Raw genomic sequence first — 24,697 nt, 5'->3', positions numbered from 1 at the left:
AATAGGATAATTCTAGATCCATTAAGACTCTTCCAAGACTCCAAGACTTATCAAGAATCCAAGATTATCAAGACTCTTCCAAGAAGCATCAAGAAATCCAAGACTCCCAGATTCATGCATAAGGAAAGCCAAGGAGATCGGACGGTGGAAGATCAAGCCCAAGAATTCCAAGAGGGTTCGACCTTATCAAGACAGCCCAAGAGGATCAAGATCAAGATCAAGACTCATGTTCTTTCCTAGTTCTTTTACAATTCCCAAATGTATTATAAATACTGTTATTTTCCCAAAGTTATGCATCAATTCATACTTCAGATTTTCAGAATTTCTTCAAGTTCTCTTCTTCCTATTTTCGCCACCTTGTCTCTCTCCTAGAGAAATCGGTGTTTTTTCGCTAGGTGCTAGCGAACGCCCGGTGCTTGCATAGCCAGCTCCGGTTTTCATTGCTTCCACGTTGCGTCAGATGGTTGTTCAATGTAGGTTCTGATCCAAATTAATTAATTGAAAATCAAAGCATTAAAGTTAAATTATCTAGTATAGTTGCTGGAATTTTGTTTTAACTGCAAATGAATATTTTGATAAAAGGTACATATTTTATCATCATCATCCTCATTATTATTAGTAGTAGTATATGAATAGTATATGCGGAACTTTAGAAATGATGGTTAACTCAAATGGTTAAGAAGAATTGTGACCCAAACACCATCTATTATTGGGACCTGTCTAATGGTGGGTCTTATAAACTTCGATGGAATTCTTAATTTTATGTTGAAATTTCATGAATTTCAGTATTTGTATATATTGTGGGGGTTGGTAGCAGTGGTTTACTCCAAACGGGTGTTTGTAACTAATGTTCTTTTTTCTAATTTATGTATAGATTAGGGAAAGTTTATTTTCCTAGGTAAGTGCATTTACCTAGATTCTTTTATTTTTGAGAAATTGTCTAAAACCCACCATGGATTTTCAACATTTCTCTTGAACTCACCACAACTTTTCAAAATGTCTAAAACTCACCATGTCAGTAAGTTTTTATTTTCTAAAACTCACCTTCCATTAGCGTACCATTAATGCTTCTTAAAAGAGGTGTCCATGTCAGCATAAATAACAATTTTCATGACCAAATTACCCTTGAATGGTGAGTTAGAGGAAAATTGGTCTTTTTCAGTTTTCAATTTTCTTGTTTTTTTTTCTTGCATTTTTAGTGTTTTGCTATAATTTCCAATGTTTTTTTATAATTTTTATTTTTTTACATTTTAAAATTTTCTACAATCTATAAATTTTCCAGCATTTTTGTTATTTATTTACAATTTATATGTTTTTCTATAATTTTTTGTGTTTTTTCTACAATTTTTATTTTCTAATTTCGTTTTTCAATTTCTATTGTTTCTATAATTTGAAAATAATTTTTTATTTTGTTTGCAATTTCTATAATTTTTTATATTTTTTGTAATTTTTGTGTTTTTATGTATTTTATATTTGAAAATGTTTTTTGAACTTTTTTCTTTTTTTTCATGTCTAAATATTAGAATGGTAATATATTAACACCCATTAATTTATTTTGTATATATTTTATATTTTTCTATGAAGGTTAAAATGGTAATATATTAACACCCGTTAATTTATTTAACATCAAGTGAGTGACAAGTTGAGTTTTAGACATTTTGAAAAGTTGTGGTGAGTTTAAGAGAAATGCTAAAAATTCACGGTGAGTTTTAGACAATTTCCCTTTATTTTTCAGGTAAGTGATACCCCTCTCAGGTGGGTACTTACCCTCTAGAGAGGGATTGGACTATTGTAGTTCTTGGGGCAGATTTGAGGATGGAGAGGAGGTGGGAGGAGAAGATGGAGAGGAAGAGGCAGTGGCTTAATGTTGGGTCTCTGTCCTCTCTCTTTGTGCCCTAATGTTCTGGGACAATTTATACCCTATTTTGGCTCATTGCTTAGTGACTCAGGTTTGGTCACTAGACTAGACCAAATTGACTTGACCTCGGTTAGGGGTGATTTAAATTGAGACTGTAAAGGCCCATGACCTTACACTCTAATTATTTAATTGTTTGGTAAGCTTTTAGATCCACCCCTATCTAATCCCATTTGATCTTTTTCCATTCAATTTAAATAGATATTGATCATATAGACTTAAGATTAATGTATCTATAAATCTTAAGTATCTTAAGTATCTATAACCCGTTGTTGAGTCGAGTTGAGTTTTGGGTGGCTTAACCTCGAGGTCAACTCAAAATCTTGAAGCTCAAAACTCAACTCGAGCTCAATCGAGTTTTGAGTTTCATTCTTGAACTCGACTCAAGTCAATACTCGTGAGCAACGTTTTAAAAATTGAACCGGAAACAAAATCACTTTGGCCACCGATTTTTAGGTCAGATGTTTGACCATCCGGGTCAAATGGTTCAAACTGTTTAAACACTTTAACATGTGATAATGTCATCTTATCCATTAAATTGGAATATTAGGATAAAATGCATATAAATATCATGAGAAAAAGGGTTTGAAAATGAGAGTGAGATTTGAGAAGCTATCAGCAAAGAGAGTTTAGAAGAGAAAGAAGACTAAGAGTTAAGAAGAAGAAGGAGAAGAAGAAGAAGAAGAAGGAGGAGGAGGAGGAGGAGGAGGAGGAGGAGGAGGTCACTTGTGGCAACGGCGGCAGCAACGACAAACTACAGCAACAATAGTGGCAGCAAACTATAGAAGCAACAGCAGCAATAAAAGTATATCTAAGAGCTCCCTCTCCCGCAGATCTCTTGTCTAGATTGCTTCCCTAGATCTCTAAACATGAGATCTCTCAGATCTCACACATATCTCTCAACTGACCTCTCTATCTATTAGATCTCAGATTTGAGATATCTGAAGTTCTAAACTTTTCTTTTCATTCTTGTTTTGTCATACGTAATAAACCACAAACTGTTGTCCGAGTCAAATTTCAGCGGTCAAACTGTTTGGGTCAATGGTTCATTGACCAATTCAACAGTTTTAGGCCAGGGACCGAGTTTGGGGTAAAACGGAGTTGGTCATCTAGATGGTTTCTAGTCCAAACAGTTTGACCATCCAAGTCAACAACGATTTGAAAACACAAGTCGTGAATAGACCTATTCATGGGCCGGGCCGGGCTTTGGCTCTTTATTAATAGAAAAATGTTAGGCCCGAGCCCAAGCCTGACCCGATCAATGGGCCTACAACTTGGGCCCAAGCCCGACCCTGATAAAAAGGCCGAAGCCCGAGCCCGAAGCCCGACCTAATAAAAGAAATTTGAATTTTTTCTATTCAAATGGACATTATCTATTTTAATTCAAATGTTTTTTCCCCTATTTAAATGAACAATGGGCCTACAAGTAAATCAACAACCTTTTTAAATTAAAAAATTTATTCAAATGGACATCATATAGGGTTTTTACTTAGGTTTAACTATAGGTCGGATCGGGTTTACCTAGGTTTAACTATAGGTCGGGTCGGGCCGGGCTCGGGCCGGGCTATTTTGGCAAAGCCCGAGCCCGACTTGAATTTTACGCGGGCCAGGCTTTTTGGCCCGAGGTTAAGCCCGCGGGCCAAAAAACCTGTTCAAGCCCGTCCGGGGGTCGGGCCACCCGGCCCATGAACAGGTCTAGTCGTGAACTACTTGAGCTCAACTCAACTCTAGCTAATTATAAAAAAATGCTATAAAGAATTATAAATAAATTAATATTTAAAATATTATAAATGAATAATATATTACAAAATGTGATTATAGATTAAAAATTATAAATAAATCAAGATTATGAAATATTATAAATAAAAATATACTATGAAACTTATATTATAAAAAAATTAATATTTATTTATATTATAAATAAAAACATATTAACAAATAATGTTATTAGAAACTCAATTAGGCTAGTGATCTACTCAAGCTGGACACTACTAAACTTGAACTCAAGCTCAACTCACTTAGATAATCTTCAAGCTGAGTTTGAACATTTAGCAAGCTGAACCCAAATAACTAGCGAGTTTTGGTTTGGTTCACTCAAGGTTTTTAAAACTGAACTGGTTAGGGGTCCTTTTCCCGGGTCAAACGGTCCAACCGTTCGAATCGAACGGACTGCCCATTCTGACAAAAAAAATAAAAAACAGCCAAAATCATTGGACGGTTCAAACGGTTCGATCGCCCAATCATCAGTTTTCTGATCAAATCAACAATTTTTGGCGAAATAACAATTCTTGGATAAAACAGAATTTATCACCTGACTGGTTCACAGTTTTTCCAATCCAACCGTCCAATTCAATCCGGTTTTAAAAACCATGGATTCACTTAACCTAACCTATGATGGACAAATTTAAAAAGAAAAAAAAAATTATATATGTATCTATGTCCCATTCAATTCGATCCAACCTATCAACTAAATTATTTTTGGCAATGATCCAGCCTATCAACTTGCACCTTAGTATTAAGGACAAAATCCGGCACTAAGGACAAAGCACGTACAACCACACCGGTAAGGTGGAGTCTGTGGATCCCAGTCATCCCACACCACGAGATTCCCTTTGCACGGTAGTTATACATGCTATGTGTGCATTTTTCCACCATTGCTGCTGCCGTTGTGCTTACTGTTACTGCTACATTTGCGGCTGCCGAGTGGCGACATACCAATATATCACACAATTCATCGCAAAAGTAGAATCATTTTAGCACATTCGAATTTGCTTTTCCATATCTTTCTCAAGATGATGAATTGATGATTCTCCGGCCAACTTCAACGTATACAATGGAATTCTAGAAGATTCAAAACGCAAAGCACAAGAAGATGCAGTCCATTGAACTTCGATAATAAATACTCTCTCCAAAGTAAGGAGGGAACAAAAACAGGGTTATTTGGACTGCTCGATCGGTCTCTAAAGTAACATCAATTGAATTAATGTATATTTCCTTGTTAGACTTGCAAGATTCGGTGGGCCCATTGCATCCGATGCATGCGAGCGGGACCCACTATGGTGAACAGATCCACCTTGGCGAGCCTATATTAATTACTGTGGGTCCCACATCTATTTTCGATAGATATGGGACCCAGCCAGTAGTCCAATGTCAGATTGTAATATTGGCCTCATTCCACCAGCCACTACCAACTGTATCAAAAAAGTTTCTCTTTACCTCAAAAAGAACTGTATCATCATCTATAGCTATACCACATCAGGGATTTCTCTCTTCTCATTGTGGAAAAAATGAAACAAGAGGATGACAGTTTACTGCTTTTTTTACCTTTTTTTTTTCTTTTGAATTTGCGATAATCCACTTGATTGGCTGTTTGCTGTGTTCAAGAATGTATGGACAGATTGGAAATAAGAAAATAAATGGATTAAACTTTTGGGTTGATTCGTTTTTGACGTGAGGAGGTGAAGACAAACATCGGCATCATACACTAATTAATTAAGCATCTGCTGAGCAAAAAAACAAAAGAGAAAACAGATTTGATTAAAATCTTTTTTTGGGTTGATTCGTTTTTGACGTGAGGACCAGGTGAAGACAAACATAGGCATCACACACTAATTAAGCATCTGCTAAACAGCAAACAAAAGAAAAAAAGAAAACAATTGAACTTAATTTTGTCTTCTATTCTCTCTCTCTCCATATATTTATCTATGTGCAACCCTTCCATTATTTCAAGGATCTAAATGGGTCCCATGTGTGATTTGATCGGCCTCATCACCAGAATAGACCCTTCTTCGTGATAAAGATTAGATCAGAATTTAAAATTTTCAATTAATAATATTAATTGGCGTGGAGCTAGAGGAATTCTTAACTTTAGACCCTTGCTTAATAAGGGTGTTGGTTGGATTGGTGATGATGGTAAGAAAATAATTTTTTAGAAGGACAAGTTCATTGATTCCTTTGCTGAGATATGGTGAATAGAGATCCCACAGGTGAGGAAGATAAGCTCCGATTGATGAAGTTATCAATCATGAGAGGATGGTTTGGGAGGAAGATAAAATTCATAATCTTGTGCCTATCCATGTTTAGAAGCAGAATTAGATTCATATTCCTCCCTTCTCAGTCTAAGGAAGACAAGATGATTTAGAGACTTGATGCTAATAAAGGAAGATTTTCTATTAATTTTGCCTATAATGAAGTCGGTGTTATAGGCTAAGTGGGGGCTTAAGGGCTGAAGAGGATTGCCCTTTCTGTGGTGAGGAGGATTCCAACCACCTATTCCTCCACTGCGAGAATTCTTGGCATATTTGGACAATCCTTCAAAGGTGAGGTCCCGATTCTGGCTCCAGATGAAGAATTACCAAACTGGTGGGATCGGATAACCAATAGAGGAACATGAACTCTTCACAGTTAGTATTATCCTGTGGAATATTTGAAAGAGGAGGAATAATAAAATATTTAAAAAATAAACTGATGCCGCTGCACTTGGTGGTGGAGGGATTGTGCCAAAGTCTCTCGAGCCCGGATCTCCTGCTTACGAGAATCTTGTCCATGTTTATCTTAGTCACACATGGAGAACATTTCATCCTCTGATGCTCCCAATTCAAGGGGGGTGGTGTATTGTGGGTAGGGTTCTCGTGGGCAGGAGATCCGGAGTCAAGTTTCTCTCACCTCCCACACCTATTATCTATCCATAATACAGTCCAATGAAATCAAATAAAATGGGGAGACCTCACCTTCATACAATCAAAATTAATTGGGTAAATTACAAAGACCCCCCCTGTATTATGGGGTTTGTGACAAAGACCCCCTGTACTTTGTTTTGAGACAAATACCCCCTTATACTATGACCGTGAGACAAAGACCTCTTTCCTTAGCATTCCATCCAAAATCTACTATTACAGTTTTGTTTAATCCCCATACTACCCTTATAATTACTATTCAGACACTTTTAACCCTCTTGAGTTATATCTCACCTTGTTTCTCTCTTGCATTCGGTTTCTCCCAATAAGGGATTTCTCCTTTGTGACCAAGCTTCTACTTCTTCACCAAGTTCCTAGTTACAGTAGAAAGGGATTTCTTCTTCCTCACGAGTTTCAGCCACACAGGATTTGTTTCAGTCGCAATTTCTGAGTTACAGTAGCAAGAGATTTCTTCTTCCACACAAGTTTCAGCCACAGTATTTGTTTCAGTCGTAATTTCTGAGTTACAGTAGCAAAGGATTTCTTCTTCCTCACGAGTTTCAGCCACACAGGTTTTGTTTCAGTCGCAATTTCTGAGTTAAGGTAGGGGTTATCACTTATTTTCTGTTTTCACTTAATTTGTACTTCTATTAGGGTTACAGTCCGAAGGCATGCCTTTCAAAAGTGATAACATTGCAGAAACCCGGATGGAAAATATGTCATTGGTGTGATAGCAAGGGATGATGAGCATGGTTTTTAAAACCAAACTGGAGATTGTACCGGTCATGGGAACGGTCGGCCCGTTCTAACAGAAAAGTTACAAAATAAGTCTGAACTTACTCTGTTCAGACTTCAGATACAACACCAGAGGCCAGCAAGGATGGCGTCCACTACTGCCATCAACTCCCCATTTTCCACCAACACCACCAATTGTGTCCGGAAAATCACCCATTTCCGACGCGCTACGTTAATAGTTTCGTTGGCCTCCGGAAAACCACATTAGAGAATCACCATTCCCTCTCCCTAACTAAATCTCTCTCATCCAAAAACCAAATCCCCGTAGCTAGCAAATCCAGCCCCAAACTCTCCGGTCGCAACCTTTTATAACGGCGGAGGCCCAGCTCGGCTTTAATGGCTGTTGTACAGGTTTCCGCCGCTCAATACATGCTAGCCAGAGCAAGAGATGGTTGTAGAAAGCCCCGGGGGGGGGGGGGGGGGGGAAGGGGAATGACTAATGCGCACAGAGATGGTCGATGCAATCCTTCCACTATGTTCGCCTATTGCCGCTGTAAATCTTGGTCGCCGGCGATTGATTGTTCGGAAACGCAGTGTGTTGCTGTTTGCCAGAAGTTGGCCTTTGCAAATCTTGGTCGTCCCCTTCAAGTGCACGAAGACTGTTGGCCGCTACAAATCTTCGGTTGAAAACACAAGTGTCGTTGTTCTCTTCTTTGGTCGAGGAGATGCTATGCCAAATCTTGGTCGCCGGCAGTTGCTATGCCAAATCTTGTGGATTTTTACCCAGAACCGGTGACTCCACAGTAGTCGCCGGTGGTTGGCTGCTGCAAATCGCCGCTGCAAATCCTTGATTGATGAGGGCAGATTTGGCCCTCCACTAACATCATGACACATGGCATCTTGGAGCAACTGGGTGACACCCAGAACCACCTAGGCGAAAACTTGCCTTATTCAAAATGATGGAGTCCCAGCTAGCGGCACTGTCGTCGACCTAGCGACCTGGCGACCTGCCTCTAGCGTCGACCTAGCAACCTGCCTCTGGTGCACCTACCTCTAGCGCCGACCTGGCGACCTGCCTCTGGTACCGACCTGGCAACCTGCCTCTAGTGCCGACCTGGGGACCTGTCTCTAGCACCGACGTGGTGACCTGCCTTTGGTGCCGACCTAGCGACCTGCCTCTGGTGGTGCCGACCTGGCGACCTGCCTCTGGTGGTGCCGACCTGGCGACCTACCTCTGGTGCCGACCTGGCAACTTGCATCTAACGTCGACCTGGTGACTTGCCTCTAGCGCCGACCTAGCAACCTACCTCTGGTGCTGACCTGGTAACCTACCTCTAGCGCCGACCTGGCAACCTGCCTCTGGTACCGACCTGGCAACCTGCCTCTGGTGCCGACCTGGGGACCTGTCTCTAGCACCGACGTGGTGACCTGCCTTTGGTGCCGACCTGGCGACCTGCCTCTGGTGGTGCCGACCTAGCGACCTACCTCTGGTGCCGACCTGGCAACTTGCATCTAACGTCGACCTAGCAACCTGCCTCTGGTGCCGACTTGGCAACCTACCTCTAGCGTGACTTGGCGACCTGCCTCTAGTGCTGACCTGGCAACCTGCCTCTAGCACCGACCTGGCGACCTGCCTCTAGCGCCAATCTGGCAACCTGCCTCTAACACTGACCTGGCGACCTGCCTCTAGCGCCGACCTGGCGACCTGGCGGCCTGCCTCCACCGCCGACTTAGTAGAAACCTAGCCAGCGACCTCTTCCACGACTCATGGTGGCTAGCAGCAGCTCGTCCAAGGCTGACCTATGGTACCTCGTCAATATTGGCTGAAGCGACCACCCTCGAGGGCTTGCCGACCTGATTGAGGTCCAGGTGGTGACCTACGAGACGTGCTCGTTGTCGATTTCTGCATGCATCCCATCACTCCCAGGTCTCTCGGAGATCAGCTCTCACACCGAATGTTTTGGAAGAAACCGAGTAAGGCGCAAAGATTGGCTTACGTGCACGGCTACCTCTGAGGACCTCGAAGGTAGTTAGGCACGTCCTCCCGGAGATCTCGGACGTGTTGCGTGATGCTCACGCCAAACAATGCCTATATAAAGGCCTTACCTCCAACTCCAGGGGGCCACAATTTTTAGTTCTGGCAGTTCTCCAACTCTCTCACATTTAGCTATTTTAAAATCTCTGATTCTCTAACTTAAGCATCGGAGTGCCCACCCCAGGTAAAGCAACCTGAGCACTCTGACACTGTTTCCTTGCAGGTCACATCAAAGCCACCTCTCCAACTCGTCACCATTAAACTAGGCATCAGAACCACCTTTCCAGCTCGTCACCATTCATCTAGGCATTAGAGCCACCTCTCCAGCTCGTCACCATTCAGCTAGGCATCAGAACCACCTCTCCAGCTCGTTACCATTCAGCTAGGCGTCCAAGCCAACTTCCAAGTAGGAACCTTTCAGGTAAGCGTCCAAGTCACCTTCTAGGTAGGAACCATTCAGCTAGGCATGCAAGCCACCTTCCAGGTAGGGATTATTCAGCTAGACATTTGAGTCACTAGCCAGCCGGGAACTGCCAAAATGCACTTCATCATTGATAAATAGAGGTTGTTGCTGGTTATAAAATGCAAACCGCCGTAGGTGAAGTTCTCCGTCGTCGCCAGTCACCGTGAATCGCCATCAGTCGTGGCTGCCGCAAGTCATGAGTCGGGGTATGAGGACTGAGAGGAGGGAAGGGTTAGAATGAAATTGAATGCCTTTCGTTCTAACCCTAAAGGCCTATTTGTAAGAGTGGTTTTTTTTTTTGTTTTTATTATTTTTTTAAATCAACGAAAATGAAATTCGTAACCCGCAAACTGCTGCCCGAGTCGAACAGTTTAGCGGTTTGACCACCCGGATCAGTGGTTTTCTGACATTTTCAACAGTTATTTAGGATTTAGTGGTTTACAGTATAATCGGACCCGGAGGGCTGAACAATTACCGGTTTTCCAGTCCGGTCCGGTTTTGAAAATTATGATGATGAGGGGAAATCTCTTTGGGTATGTTGCAAGGACATAGGGGAATATTTGATAAATGAAGTTGAGGCGTGGGGTGCTCTTGAAACTCACAGAATCGGGGAGAGGTTTCTGGGCTTGAAGATCATAATCGAAGGTGATTCCAAACATTATTATAAATAGTCTTTGTGGTAGGATTGATATCCGGCCCGTGGATATATGGTCAGCTCTATCATCCAAGATTGTCTAGTCTAGCGTTGCGCCAGTGTTACAAAACCGATGTCTCCTACGTGCATGACTTCAATTCAGGGAAGCAATTAAACTTTGCAGCGGACAGGTTGCCTAATTTGGGGCATGAGTTAAATTTTTCGGGATCCAATCTATTAGATTTTAAGTTGTTGTATGTATGCTTCTTCGATGCATTTACCAGGCATCATTCTTCTTTAAGATTATGCTTGACTTGAAGGAAAAGGTAGGGAAAGAAAGAAAAATGTTGGGAAACCTATATAAGGTTTGTAAAGTAAAGGTTTCTCTTCTTTTCCCTATTTTTTCCTTCAAATCAAACACAGTCTAGAAGTGTTCTTTTGTAGCATTTCCATTTTTATCAAAAAATAATAATAATAATAATAATAATAATAATAATTATAATTCTTTGGCTAAGCAAGTTTAGTTGAAAAGATTTGTCAGTTTTGGAATGGTGGAATAATTTGGATAGAGGAAATAATTTGGCAGGCCCAGGGGCTCGGGAAAAGAGCAGTTTCATTCTTCGGTGTCTCCCCCCTTCCACTATCATAGAGCGAGCATCAAAGAAAAAATCATGCGGTGATCCAAACTCAAATCTTAATAACAAGAAAATTTGCTGTTGAAATAGCTCAAGAGAGGGTGCTATTAAGATGAATTTTGATACTTCACAGAATGATAATGATTTATGTTCGATTGTTTGCATTGCCAGAAACCATTTTGGGGTTGTCCTTTATTCCATAGGCTTGAATTTGATTAGTGTTGCTGAAGCTTGGGCTATGTAAGAAATTCATAATGTCAGGAATCATGTCATCAGTATGGAAGGGGACTCACTCCTTGTGATCTCATGTGTTAAGAAGCAAATTGGAATTTCATGGAGATTGAAACAGTGTATATTGGATAAATAACGAGTTGAAGGGTAGTCCTACTGCATCATTATCTACAGGTACTCAAGTGCCCCAAAACACAATATTATGGCATTGTGTCCCACAATATATAATCAAGGTGGACTTAATTCAATTGATGTGACTTAGAATCTGAGCAGCCCAATGTCCAAACTATTCTTCAGTGGCATAAATTCAATCTGTCCAATTTCAGTGGATATGCCTTCCAGCGTAAATGGATTATTGCGTTTGTTATGTGCTTTTCAATCTTTCTAGACCTCCATTGTATATGTTCAATTCAGCTGAAGAATTATTATCGTCTTAACAAAGCAAATTCCAATTCGTTGCTAAAAGATTCTAGCTTTTGCAATGAATTATATTTGATGTCGGCAGACAAAACTGGAGCAACAAGCACCACGGCACAAAGGAAACCTCGTGGTGTATGGGCTCCACCACAGACTCAGTTGTGCAAGTCCTATGCCAGACCAGGTGACACCGAGTTCACCGATCAATCCTACCGCGCTTCAGTCATGAACCGGATGGAAATGACTATATATAATAGGTTTTACAGGTAGACCTTGAAATTGTTTTTAATAGGCTAGGTTTCAGTTCCAAAAATCTTGAACTGACCTCTACTCTACAGGTAAGTAACCGAATTCAACCAACCCATGCTCAATCCAAATTTCTCATATATATGTTAAATTCATAGGAAAGTTTTTCAAGTTCAGTCGGATGCCCGTGTTCTCAAAGTATTAGCATTGTTTTTGCTTCCAAGTGATCTCGTTTAGTGATAGATACATTAGGGTTCACACTGTTTATTCAATCTGACAGCCGCATCCTTAAAACGGAGCCAATTGGATTTACTGATAAGGTCTTTAGCAGGTTGTAGTGGAGACTTGGGTTCAAGCCTCACTAATAATAGAGATGGGAGGTTATGGGTAGGAGGCGGTCTACCTAGTTAGAACCTAGTTTAGCGTAATTCTTTTCCATTAGAGTTAATTAGAGTTAGCTAGGGTTGGATTTGAGTTGAGACGAGCCAAATACCAATTTATTCAAACTCAGCTCACCAAAAAGATAATCGGTGCTTCAATACATCAAAAAGATAATCATGACTATATCTTTCCAAATAATTTCAAATAACAGGTCTTAAGGTCATTCAATTTCTGTTTGAATCAACCATGATTAAATTGATCCAAATCAGAAGGACCCATCCTATGCAAGAAGTTCACAAATATGAAACTTTCAGGCAGTTTGTAGGATTTGAATAGTTTCAAGTTTCAACTCAACCACCTATGCTTTAGTTTACTTAAGACAAGAAGAAATTCCAAACCATAATTTCAGTAAAGGTAAAAATTGATTGAACCATACCCTCAGTCATAAGCAAAACCATAAGGTTGTTAACCAAATGGAAGGCTTAAATATAATTCATTAGTTTATGAACTCAAGCCTGAGATCGAGATAAAGAAATTTATGGCAAAAGATGTTAGGAGTCAGTTGTTTTGAGTGAAGCAAAGTAGTAACTCCAATGGCATTATTTTTGTTAACACAGATGGTGTGTACATGAATTGGTATGGATAACCAATAAGCCCTTTTACATGAGGGATTCTCTTCTCCTACCATACTTGTATGATTAATACATTTAGACTCTTTATTACCTACCTAAACAACAAAACAAAAAAGCATGATTTGTTCATTAAACTCTAGAATCAGTAACAATAGGAAGTGCAAAATCGAGGTCTAACATCAGAAATGGAAACACAATTTTGGAAACCAGGTGTTACAGTGTTAGAAAATCATCAACTGGACTAAAAAATCCTCTAAGCCTCTTGTTTAAGCTGCATGTACACTATACACAAGGTGCATATGGCCATCTGACCATTTCATCCAATTTGTCAACCTCTTGTTTAAGGTTTTATTAGCAACTACCAAAACCTTAGGTCACACTCAATAGCACATAAATTGACCAACGAATTCTAGAATTTTTACTTTTTAGAGGTTAGTTGGAAAAAAATATGATTTAGAGGTCAAGGATGTAAATCTTGTGGGAGTAGAAGGTTTAATCTTTGTAGATCTATAAAAGTTCAAATAAACGAATCTAGCTAAAACAGATTCACCAAGCCTTGTTCATTGATTTCAGCATGGCTATTGCATGCTTCTCTGTTTTGTTTCAGGTTATGCATGTTGTAGAGCCATAGACCAGAACTTTGAGAGAGACCAGAACTTTGAGAGATACAAATACAATAAATTTTGTTTCAATGTTCCTAGGTTAGTATATATAATCTGATATATCACATACAACCTATAAATGCTAAATTCCTAATGCAGAGGAGGAGGCTAGCGGGGTTTATGACTACATGGATCATGTTCAGACCTTCTCAACAGTAGAAGTAGAAGCTCAATTGGATGGTTATCTGTTATTTGAATGGTTTTAGATAAAGGAAGCTGATGAATATAATATTAAGAAAAAGGTAACTGATGCAGATTTCTGCATGTTCAATTCAATGAATACCAACAGATATCAAGTAGGTTTTCTAGATTTCAGCAATAAATAACCATATATACTTACAAAAGAGTTTTAGAATAGAAGAAAAGAGAAGACGAGAGAGAATAGGTTATGGGTTTTAAGTTAGTCCCACGATCTCTTTTGATTAATTGATAATAAAGAAGGGGAAGATTACATAGATTCCCCTGTTTAGGAAGCATATCAAAAAGAACAAGAGTTAAACTATGATATTGGAAACACAAGATGCTGGAAAACTTGCAACCAATCAACCGGTATCATAGAATTGGTAGCCAATACTTTGGTTATTTATCAAAGGCATGTCTTTCCAGCCCACTAATAAAAGAAAAACAGGCCCAGTAAATAGCACGAAACAAACTATAATAAAGAATAGACAAACAAGCCCAAAACCATTTCCGAACACACACACACACTCCATCATGTATTCTTTTTCCTTTTCTAATCCCCGAGAGATTCTAGATGTCATATTTGGAGGAATGGTTTTCTCCTGTCATATGTTTGTTCTTTCAATAATCGTGATATAATAGAGCCTTGTGCGAGAATCTGCAACCAGTAAAGTTGAAGAATCGAAGAAACCTTCTGTGAGACTATATCAGACCAGACTGAAAGAGAGAGAGAGAGAAAGTGAATTTCGAAATTGTGTGTTTTGAATTGAGTCTCTTGATCGCACCCGATCGAATCGTGACCGTTGATCTGATCAACGGTGATCAACAGCCAGCATCGCACCAAAACTAAAGCCGCCCTTCGTGGGTCACGCAGTACGAGCAAAGTGCACCTCTAAAGCGCCTCATTGCGCCGCACACACGTGCACACGTGTTGTACGAACTCAAACCACCATACTCTCCTCTACTATTTCTAAAGAGTGTAAATCAGCTCCTATTAAAATATTAAAAACAAAGCTTATAATTTTCTAATGTGGGACAAGTTCAAAAATGGGTTTTGTAAGAGAAAAGCTAATTTTTCAATCAAGTGTATAGGTGCAATTTCTCATGTAACTGACCAATCAAACCCATTGGATTTAATCTCTTATGAGATTAAAATCCAACAAAAGCTCTGATGGGGTATAACACTGCTAACAATCAATACAATACCAAGATTTAACTTAAAAAAAAATGTCTGAAATATGACCTAATCCAACGACTTCAACCATGCACTCCCATAATTGCTAAAATAAATCAAAAGGAAAAAAGACTTGTAATATCTTAAACAAACCCCACAAATCCAAACTAACAATTTTCTATAAAAATGAACAACAACCATACAGAGAAGTACCGAATCAAGCTTAACTCACAACAATCAAAATAAATCAATACAACCTACAAAGAAACAAAAATAGAGAACAATCATAGATTTGAAAAAAGAATAGTCGGCATTTAATGGTTCTCCTGAGAAGATAAGAAGGAATACATGAATCGAAATTAAACTTACCAGCTCCAAGCATGTGAGGACTAATGGCTCATCCATTGTAGAAGATATGACAGTCAAACTCAACGTATCTAGCTTGCAAGAGATCAAAAACAAATAAAAATATTCTAAAAAATGCCGAGATTTGATGGAGGGGAGAACACAATAGTTTTAAGCAAAGAAATTAGGGTTCTATCATGGTCGCTTCCAGTGAATGGTTCTTGGTAGACTAACAGGAGACGTGCATTGCCAAAGAGGAGAATGGGTGTGGGAAGAAATTGGTATCCACGCGCCAGCTTTTGTTGCATAATTTCTCCATTGAAGTTAATTCTAAACCACTGATGTTGAAGTGAAATCAATGGATAAAAATAAATTGCTGATATAATGGCTTTTAAACGTGATTTAAACGGCGATTTAATAAATGCCACATAAAAATCATATATTTAGAGGCAATTTAAATATATTTTTAACGGCATTTTAATAATTGCCACTTAAAATGTATGTAATGGCATTTTTTATATGGATATAGTGGCATTTTTAATAAACGCCATTAAAGATAATATATAGTGAAGATTATATAAATGCCATTAAGAAAAACACCTTTAAAGCCTCACTTTCTTTTAGTGATATAAGACTCACCAGCCTCACAAGCTGAGTTTTATTAGGTTCGAGTTCGACTCAATTAGCAAATGAGCTTATATATTCACTCAAAGCTTAATTTAGACCAAACTGAATTGAGCTTTTCACAAACCGAACTCAAATAATTTATAAAAAACTCAACTCGTGATCTATAGAAAAAAAATCATACAATTAATATTATTAAAAAAAGTTGCAATCTTTAACTAAATACAGTTGGCTGACCAAAAAAAAAACTCAATACAGTCCTGTCTCAAATGTCACAACAAGAATGCCACCAACAGCATAATACTATTTTATTATACTAAGATGAATTTCCTACGGTTTTTTGCAATAAAATGGATATTAGATCAATCAATCCAAATTTATATATGCCAACAGTAATGTATTTTCTGTACAGAACATTTCATTTGGCTTTTTATACTCGTAGGAATTAGGATCCACTTAAATAATTAATAAAATAATGTAAATAAGATATTAGTCTCAGTGGAAGCCATCTAAGAAAATCAATGGTAATGATTCATGTGTTCTATCAATTGCTAGCTTAATTAGTTAGATTATTCCACCGTGGGCCCAAAAGGAGAGCAAAGACATTTTGCCACCACGTTCAATCAGAGTTCGGATCACCTACTAATAAAACACGTTTCAACCCTCTATCAATATGGCAGGTTCCATTTTTATAGTGGATTCCAACTTCATAGTGAGACGTGCGGTGTTAGATCAAGTTGATAGAGGGTTAGAATATATTTGGTTGATAGAAGATCTTAATAACTCATTCAATTAATCGAGAATTAATACTGATGACTTCTTACTGCGTACTTAGCATTGGATTGTATGGTCCAATCCCAATCCAATAAACAACAACATATTATGAAGTGTCAGATCATGTTAGTAGGCTGTTGGAATGTGTTTTATTGGCAGGAGATCCCAATTCAAGGAAATCTTATCCTCTATAAAGGGGACGACTGGATCTGATCCCAACAAACGATATCAACAAGCTATCCAAATAAAGCCATTGAAACTGTACATCAGGAACCATGAAAGACAAGAAAAATGTTTGCAATGTATGAATGTAATGACTTGTTAGGACCAAGTCCACTCTCTAGAAAGTATGTCGACATACAGAAATCACTGTCATTTGTAATACGATAATTTCCTTTTGATATGTCGACATGATGCGGAATTCATGGTCACTTTCAATAACAAAAGTCTAATAAAGAAGCCATGAGTGATTTCCATGAAATTGTGAGAAAGTTGATAAATCCATTAGAAATTTCAGTTCAGACCACAACTATCGCTATATATATATGTTGGCCGTGTTGGCCACAAAATTATTAATAAACAGCAAAAATGGCTACAGACCAAGTAACGTTGCTAGGGATGTGGGCTAGCCCATTGTCTCTTAGAATTGAATGGGCCTTGAAAATCAAAGGTATCCACTACGAATACATTGATGAAGATCTGGATAACAAGAGCCAACGCCTTCTCACCTGTAACCCTGTCCACAAGAAGGTTCCGGTGCTTGTGCATGCCGGAAAACCCATCGCAGAATCCCTCGTCATACTCGAATACATCGACGAAACATGGAGTCACAGTCGTATATTGCCTGAAGATCCTTACGAAAGAGCAATGGCTCGTTTCTGGGCTAAATTTGCCGATGATAAGGTAAGAAGTCATTTCATCGAGCACATTGCACACACTTACCAATAAACAGACCAACTACTTTATTTTGATTCACTAAGAGAGTTTTTAATCAATCAATTTCTCTAGATGTATTCAGTAGTTAAATGTCCGATTCAGTAAAATTATCATTTATAGTGATTGTTATGGGCTTGTGGGAGTGGATTATTTTCAAAATTATCTGTTAACATGTGTTCTTACATTCTTCAACTGTCTTCAACATATGAATTATAAGTTTATTTATTATTTTTACTATATAGAAACATTTCATTATATTCCTAGTAAAAAATACAGAGAAATCCATATATTGACGTTAAGGGGAACACTTTTAGCTACAATTTTTGGAGTAAAATAATATACTTTCATGAAATTTCCATCAATGCAAAAGATTCTTACCTCTAATAATACTTACTACAAGAGTATTTAGAAAAATAGGTTGGCTTAGCCTTGTCCTCAAATATAATTAACATTTTATCTGAAATTTAAATAATTAATTTATTAATTACTATTTTTTTTGTGATATTTGTTTCATTACATGCATCATTAAATTGATAAGTCTGATATTATGTTAAGTCTGTGGAAGATTTTTCTTTTAGAAAATTTCAGCCAATTGCTCTAATAATACAATTTTTGCACTTCTTCTTAGTGTTGGACAACAATCCATGGAGTTTTTACAAAGACAGGGCAAGAACAAGAAAATGCTAAAAGTGAAGCCATAGAGAGCCTGAAAACCCTAGAAAAAATACCCAGAGAAAGCAAGTTCTTCGGAGGCGATGCAATTGGTTTCTTGGATATTGTTTTTGGTTGGATGGCTTACTGGGTTCCTCTTTTGGAAGAGATTACCGGAATAATATTGGTTGGAGAGGATTCACTGCCTTCTCTGAAAGAGTGGTTCAAAAATTTTCTGGATGTTCCTTTAGTGAAAGAGCTCCTACCTCCAAGAGAAAAACTACTTCATCATCTTCAAACTTTCCGTCAAAAGTTAATTACTTCATCATCTTAAAATCTTTGAGTTGTTTACCCAAGCATCTTTATATGTATCAATCATTCACTTATAAGAAAGAAGAAGAAGAAGAAGAAGAATAAAGACTCATTTATTTGTATTTTAATTCATGATTATACCTGTATGTAACTATATTTGGGACTTTGTAATAAGAGATCAACCAAAACAATATGAGGCCTTAATGGTTGATCATTTGATTGGGTTTATATTTTATGTTTACTAGGAATGACCCCTGTATTATGTACGGGACCATTAATCTGAAATTCTGAATTATTTTAATTTTTAAATTATTTATATTAGACATTTAGGTTAGGATTTATATTTGATTTAAGAGACTAACTATGTTTTATCTAGAGAATGACGTCACACTAAGGGGCAACTACAGTATCATTTAATTTGAAATTTATTATTTAACTATAAAAAATTAATGTGTCTTACATCTTTGTAATTGACAATCTATTCTGACCTACTTTGTTTGAAAATCACTATTAATTTATGTTGTTTTAATATGACTAAAGAGATTAAATGAGGTCTTATTTGTAAGCAGTAACCCACTTTAATTGGTATTTACTATTTATTTGATAGATTTATTTTCAAAAGTCAAATTCGGTTATATTTCCAAAAAAAGTTAAATCTAGTTTGCAATTAATAAACTATTTCATCTAAAAGAATGTAACTACCCCATTTGTATAAACTGATTAGTCATTTTTATGAATTTCATTTATTTTTATTTTTATCCATTTAATATTTTGAATATTTTTAAGTTAAATTATTTGCTTAATCGTTACTTTTGAAATGGTTGTGTTTGAATAAAATTCAGTTATTACCATAACATTTGGAATGACCACTTTTTAGGGATTAGGATGCTACCAAGCTTCAAAGTATACAGGCTAATAAGCCAGTAGGGCATATCGGTCTATATCAGTACTTTTATTTTTAAGTTTTATTTATTTTCTTTTCAAAACTGGTTCAGAGAGGTCAGTTTAAGGCTCGACTACCCTATGAACCATGGTTTGACCCGATACAACCCCTGGAGGGGCGTATTGGGAAGCCATCAGTATGATACATATCGGCGAATACTTTGAACTTTAAATACTACGTGTGTGAATTTTAAGAGAGTGGAGTTATCACTTTTTTGTGAGTGACTAGACTTTTTTAAGAATGAGAATTTAATCTCTTCTAAGCTTCTATCTATTAAAATTTTACAATGCTACGTGTCTAAAGAGTGGGGGTTGTTGTTTGGAGAAGCCTCAGTGTTATTTCAATATTTTTGATGTAGAATTAGCAGTTAATTAATTAATTCAGTTGGACATAAAACTGAATTATATATGCACTACAGATTACTGGGGTTGAGCTCCTTTTCATTATGATTTTCTTCCCTTGTATAAAATAAAATACTGCAAAATTTACAGCCTTACTCTTATAATATATTGTAATAAAATCCGACCATTAATTTATATGTGAAAATTTTGACTGGCTCAAGTAAACAAAAGGAACTTGTGGTATAGTTTCATTTAACCTAGCTAGTCAAAATATTAACTTGGAAAAATCAGCATTAAGTTGGGGTATATATAGTCAAAGAAAAATAAATTAATTGCATTCATATTCATCCAGATTCCAGAAGCTATGTTCCTTTCAAACAATAAGGTGTTAACAATGAAATTAAAATGTTTATTATGGCCTGAGAAATATTTTGTATCCAAATCAGGAAAAAAAAGTAGGATAGATCCGTTAGTCTTATATGGTCCCAATAATCAAGCAGGAAGGCGTCAACTTTGGGACAATTTATATGATCTCACTAATTGGAATTCTTTAGCTATTGTAGAGATCAGATTTCCTACTCACTTTTCTTGCTCATTCCTTAATTGCAGCCACACATCTCTTAATTCATAATAGAAATGTGTGGCTCTAATTCACGGCGGGTAGGGAGTGGGTAAGAAAAGTGAATAGGAAATTCCGAATGATTATTGTATGTTTCATTGGTGATTTTAACTGTGTGAATTGTGGAAAAGAGAAGAAAGGAAATCGTCAGAGATTTTAGAAATATACTTGATAGGTGTGGTTCATGTGTATGGACTTGAAGCAACGAGTCCATATCTCCTACCAACAAAACACGTTCCAACCCCCTACCAACATGACCTGACATCGCACATCTCATTCATGTTGGATCCCATTTTTATGGTAGGTCCCAGTTTCATGGTGAAATGTGCAGTCTTAGATGAAGTTAGTAGGGGGTTGGAACATGTTTTGTTGGTAGGAGATCCCAACTCTGAAGTGACATGGACCTAGGAAGATAGCTTCCAAGAGGAAATATTAGATAAATGGGCCTAGTTGGGGTAGCATTCTTTCAGGTTTGGAGGTGGCCTGGAGTTGGGTCCATTAAACTTTATTTTCGAAAGAGACTACTCTAATGTTGTTAGATATCTGTTGGAGACAAACTCGAATTGGGATCTGCTCCACCTTACAGAGTGCATCTCTCACACTGATCTTACAGCCACATCTAATCATGTATTGGAACATCTCCCATGAATAATAGCATACAAGTATGGGAGATGTTCTCGATGTACAACTAGTACATGTTGTGAGGTCAGTGTGAAGAGCAGATGGATCCGGACTCAGTTCAATTCATGTATACTATGCTGCAGTCAGTGCAGTGTTCAGTATAGATGGGCTCAAATGAGGCCCACAGTGAACACTAACATGTTCACTCGTGATAAGTAGCCTAACCCAATGTGCAAGATTTTGTCTCCAGCTCATCCCATCTGGTTGAAGAGAGCATATTCTTTGCAGTGGTGTTTAAGTGGGTCAAGCTGCCGATGACAAGTGCCTACTTAAGTTTAACTAGGCCAAAGATAGACATATTGCCAGAAAAAAGTAAGTAGCTTTGCGCTCAGCCAAAGTAAGCAAGCATCCACACATTGACCTTCTTATCTGGACCATGTGGACCTAAGACCGTATATGATATGTTTCCTAAACAAGGAACCAAGGAATATAGTTGAAACTCATTGAAAGGTTTGGAATAGCTACCTACTGTTGAAATTGAAAGTAAAGCAAATGACCGGCCACTACTACTTAAAGTAGTGAACAGTTTAACACATCAATCAATCAGGACTCAGGAGCATCATGGGAGTGAGTATGGAGTCAGCAGATTCCGAACTCATCATCACTGACTGACTGGTGTGCACGACTGCATCCGGGAGCTGAGGGGAGGCGGAGGCCCCATTTAACATTAAACATGGATTCCCCCCTTGTCATCATTGATGTCAACTGTGCCACAAGTTCAGTATCCGAGATACGGAAACCAAGCCCAAGCCCAAGCCCAACCAGAAGTGGGCCATTAAATTCAATGGGATGGGATATGGAATGTCTCCTGCTCTCTCCCTAAAATCGCCCGAGCAATCTTATCGGAAGATTTATCATTTATGGGGTCGCACTAGCACTGCCCCCAGCCCCCAGCCCCCAGACCAGACAAATATAGCTAGTGCTCTGTGTCCTTCCTCCCCTGTTGGCTGTTGTACCAAGACGCACCAAATTGCATTTCGTGCGCCGTGTTGGACTGGACATGACTCCCACACAAGTCAGAACGTCGAGCGAGGGCCGAGAGGCTTCTCTGTGCAACTGCAACCCAAGAAAGCGAGGTTGGCGCTTGCTAGGGGTGTCCATGAAAAACCGAAAAACCAAAAAACTGAATCGAACTGCAAAATGTGATTAACCGAACCAGTTGGTTCGGTTTTGGTTTGAAATTTTTGAAAAACCGAAGGATCGGTTCGATTTTCGGTTAACCTATAAAAAAACCGACGGTTAACCGAATCAACCGGTATATATATTTATATGTATATTTTATATATATATTTTTAATATATGTCACATATTTCTTATATATTTTATATAAATATATATTCATTATATAGAAATATATACTTATATTATATTTATAATGATCTATTTACAAATATATTATATATTTTTAAAATATTTATAATCTATTATATATTATATATTATTTATAATATAATATTATACATATATTTATATAATATATATTATAAATATAAAAACCAAAAAATTAAAAAACCGAAGAACCGAACCGATCAAAAACCGAAACCAACGAACCGATTAACTAGTGATACCGGTTCGATTTTGATTTAACAAAATGAAAAAACCAATACCACATGTTCGATTTACAAAAAGGGTGTCCATGAAAACCGAAAAACTGAATCAAACTGCAAAATGTGATTAACTGAACCAGTTGGTTCGGTTTTGGTTTGAAATTATTGAAATAGCGTGACTTGGTGACCTGCCTCTAGTGCCGACCTGGCAACCTGCCTCTAGCACTGACCTGGCGACCTGCCTCTAGCGCCAATCTGGCAACCTGCCTCTAACACTGACCTGGCGACCTGCCTCTAGCGCCAATCTGGCAACCTGCCTCTAACACTGACCTGGCGACCGGCCCCTAGCGCCGACTTGGCGACCTGCCTTCACCGCCGACTTAGTAGAAACCTAGCCAGCGACCTCTTCCACGACTCATGGCGGCTAGCAGCAGCTCGTCCAGGGCTGACCTATGGTACCTCATCAATATCGGCTGAAGCGACAACCCTCGAGGGCTTGCTGACCTGATTGAGGTCCAGGTGGCGACCTACGAGACATGCTCGCCGTCGATTTCTGCATGCATCCCATCACTCCCAAGTCTCTCGGAGGTCAGCTCTCACACCGAATGTTTTGGGAGAAACCGAGTAAGGCGCAAAGATTGGCTTACGTGCACGGCTACCTCCGAGGACCTCGAAGGTAGTTAGGCACATCCTCCCGGAGATCCCGGACATGTTGCGTGATGCTCACGCCAAACAATGCCTATATAAAGGCCTTACCTCCAACTCCAGGGGGACACAATTTTTAGTTCTGGCAGCTCTCCAGCTCTCTCACATTTAGCTATTTTAAAATCTCTGATTCTCTAACTTAAGCATCGGAGTGCCCACCCCGGGTAAAGCAACCCGAGCACTCTGACACTGTTTCCTTGCAGGTCACATCAAAGCCACCTCTCCAACTCGTCACCATTAAACTAGGCATCAGAGCCACCTCTCCAGCTCGTCACCATTCATCTAGACATCAAAGCCACCTCTCCAGCTCGTCACCGTTCAGTTAGGCATCAGAGCCACCTCTCCAGCTCGTCACCGTTCAGCTAGGCATCAGAACCACCTCTCCAGCTCGTTACCATTCAGCTAGGCGTCCAAACCAACTTCCAGGTAGGAACCTTTTAAGTAGGCATCCAAGTCACCTTCTAGGTAGGAACCATTCAGCTAGGCATGCAAGCCACCTTCCAGGTAGGGATTATTCAGCTAGACATCTGAGTCACTAGCCAGCCGGGAGCTGCCAAAATGCACTTCATCATTGATAAATAGAGGTTGTTGCTGGTTATAAAATGCAAACCGCCGTAGGTGAAGTTCTTTGCCGTCGCCGGTCACCGTGAATCACCATCAGTCGTGGCTGCCGCAAGTCATGAGTCGGGGTATGAGGACTGAGAGGAGGGAAGGGTTAGAATGAAATTGAATGCCTTTCGTTCTAACCCTAAAGGCCTAATTTGTAAGAGTGGTTTTCTTTTTGTTTTTATTATTTTTTTAAATCAACGAAAATGAAATTCATAACCCGCAAACCGCTGCCCGAATCGAACAGTTTAGCGGTTTGACCACCCGGATCAGCGATTTTCTGATATTTTCAACAGTTATTTAGGATTTAGTGGTTTACAGTATAATCGGACCCGGAGGGCTGAACAATTACCGGTTTTCCAATCCGGTCCGGTTTTGAAAATTATGATGATGAGGGGAAATCTCTTTGGGTATGTTGCAAGGACATAGGGGAATATTTGATAAATGAAGTTGAGGCGTGGGGTGCTCTTGAAACTCACAGAATCGGGGAGAGGTTTTTGGGCTTGAAGATCATAATCGAAGGTGATTCCAAACATTATTATAAATAGTCTTTGTGGTAGGATTGATATCCGGCCCGTGGATATATGGTCAGCTCTA

General features: G+C 38.7%; 1 protein-coding gene and 1 long non-coding RNA gene across 2 annotated transcripts; both read left to right on the top strand.

Annotated features, from left to right (window-relative positions):
• The first annotated feature begins 5,815 nt into the window (after positions 1–5,815).
• Positions 5,816–11,770, top strand: LOC109115464 (uncharacterized). Its single transcript, XR_002023243.2, has 2 exons — positions 5,816–7,194; positions 11,045–11,770. It is a non-coding gene; the product is annotated as an uncharacterized LOC109115464 (long non-coding RNA).
• A 5,505-nt stretch (positions 11,771–17,275) lies between these two features.
• LOC104607862 (glutathione transferase GST 23-like) lies at positions 17,276–18,930 on the top strand. The gene is made up of 2 exons (XM_010273617.2): positions 17,276–17,662; positions 18,324–18,930. Exons 1-2 carry the CDS (start codon positions 17,348–17,350, stop codon positions 18,678–18,680), a joined length of 672 nt encoding a protein of 223 aa, XP_010271919.1. The 5' UTR covers positions 17,276–17,347; the 3' UTR covers positions 18,681–18,930.
• The last annotated feature ends 5,767 nt before the right edge of the window (positions 18,931–24,697 follow it).

Source organism: Nelumbo nucifera, chromosome 7, assembly GCF_055504915.1.
Source record: "Nelumbo nucifera cultivar China Antique chromosome 7, China Antique-T2T, whole genome shotgun sequence".
Lineage (NCBI taxonomy): Eukaryota > Viridiplantae > Streptophyta > Magnoliopsida > Proteales > Nelumbonaceae > Nelumbo > Nelumbo nucifera.
The sequence above is the reverse complement of the archived record's forward strand: the minus strand, read 5'-3'. Positions and strand labels throughout refer to the sequence as shown.

Bases quoted from the DNA above. Each gene is read 5' to 3' on its own strand.
- LOC104607862 (XM_010273617.2), top strand. From the start codon at position 17,348: ATGGCTACAGACCAAGTAACGTTGCTAGGGATGTGGGCTAGCCCATTG. The intron at 17,663-18,323 runs GTAAGAAGTCAT...ACTTCTTCTTAG, and splicing joins CTAAATTTGCCGATGATAAG to TGTTGGACAACAATCCATGG.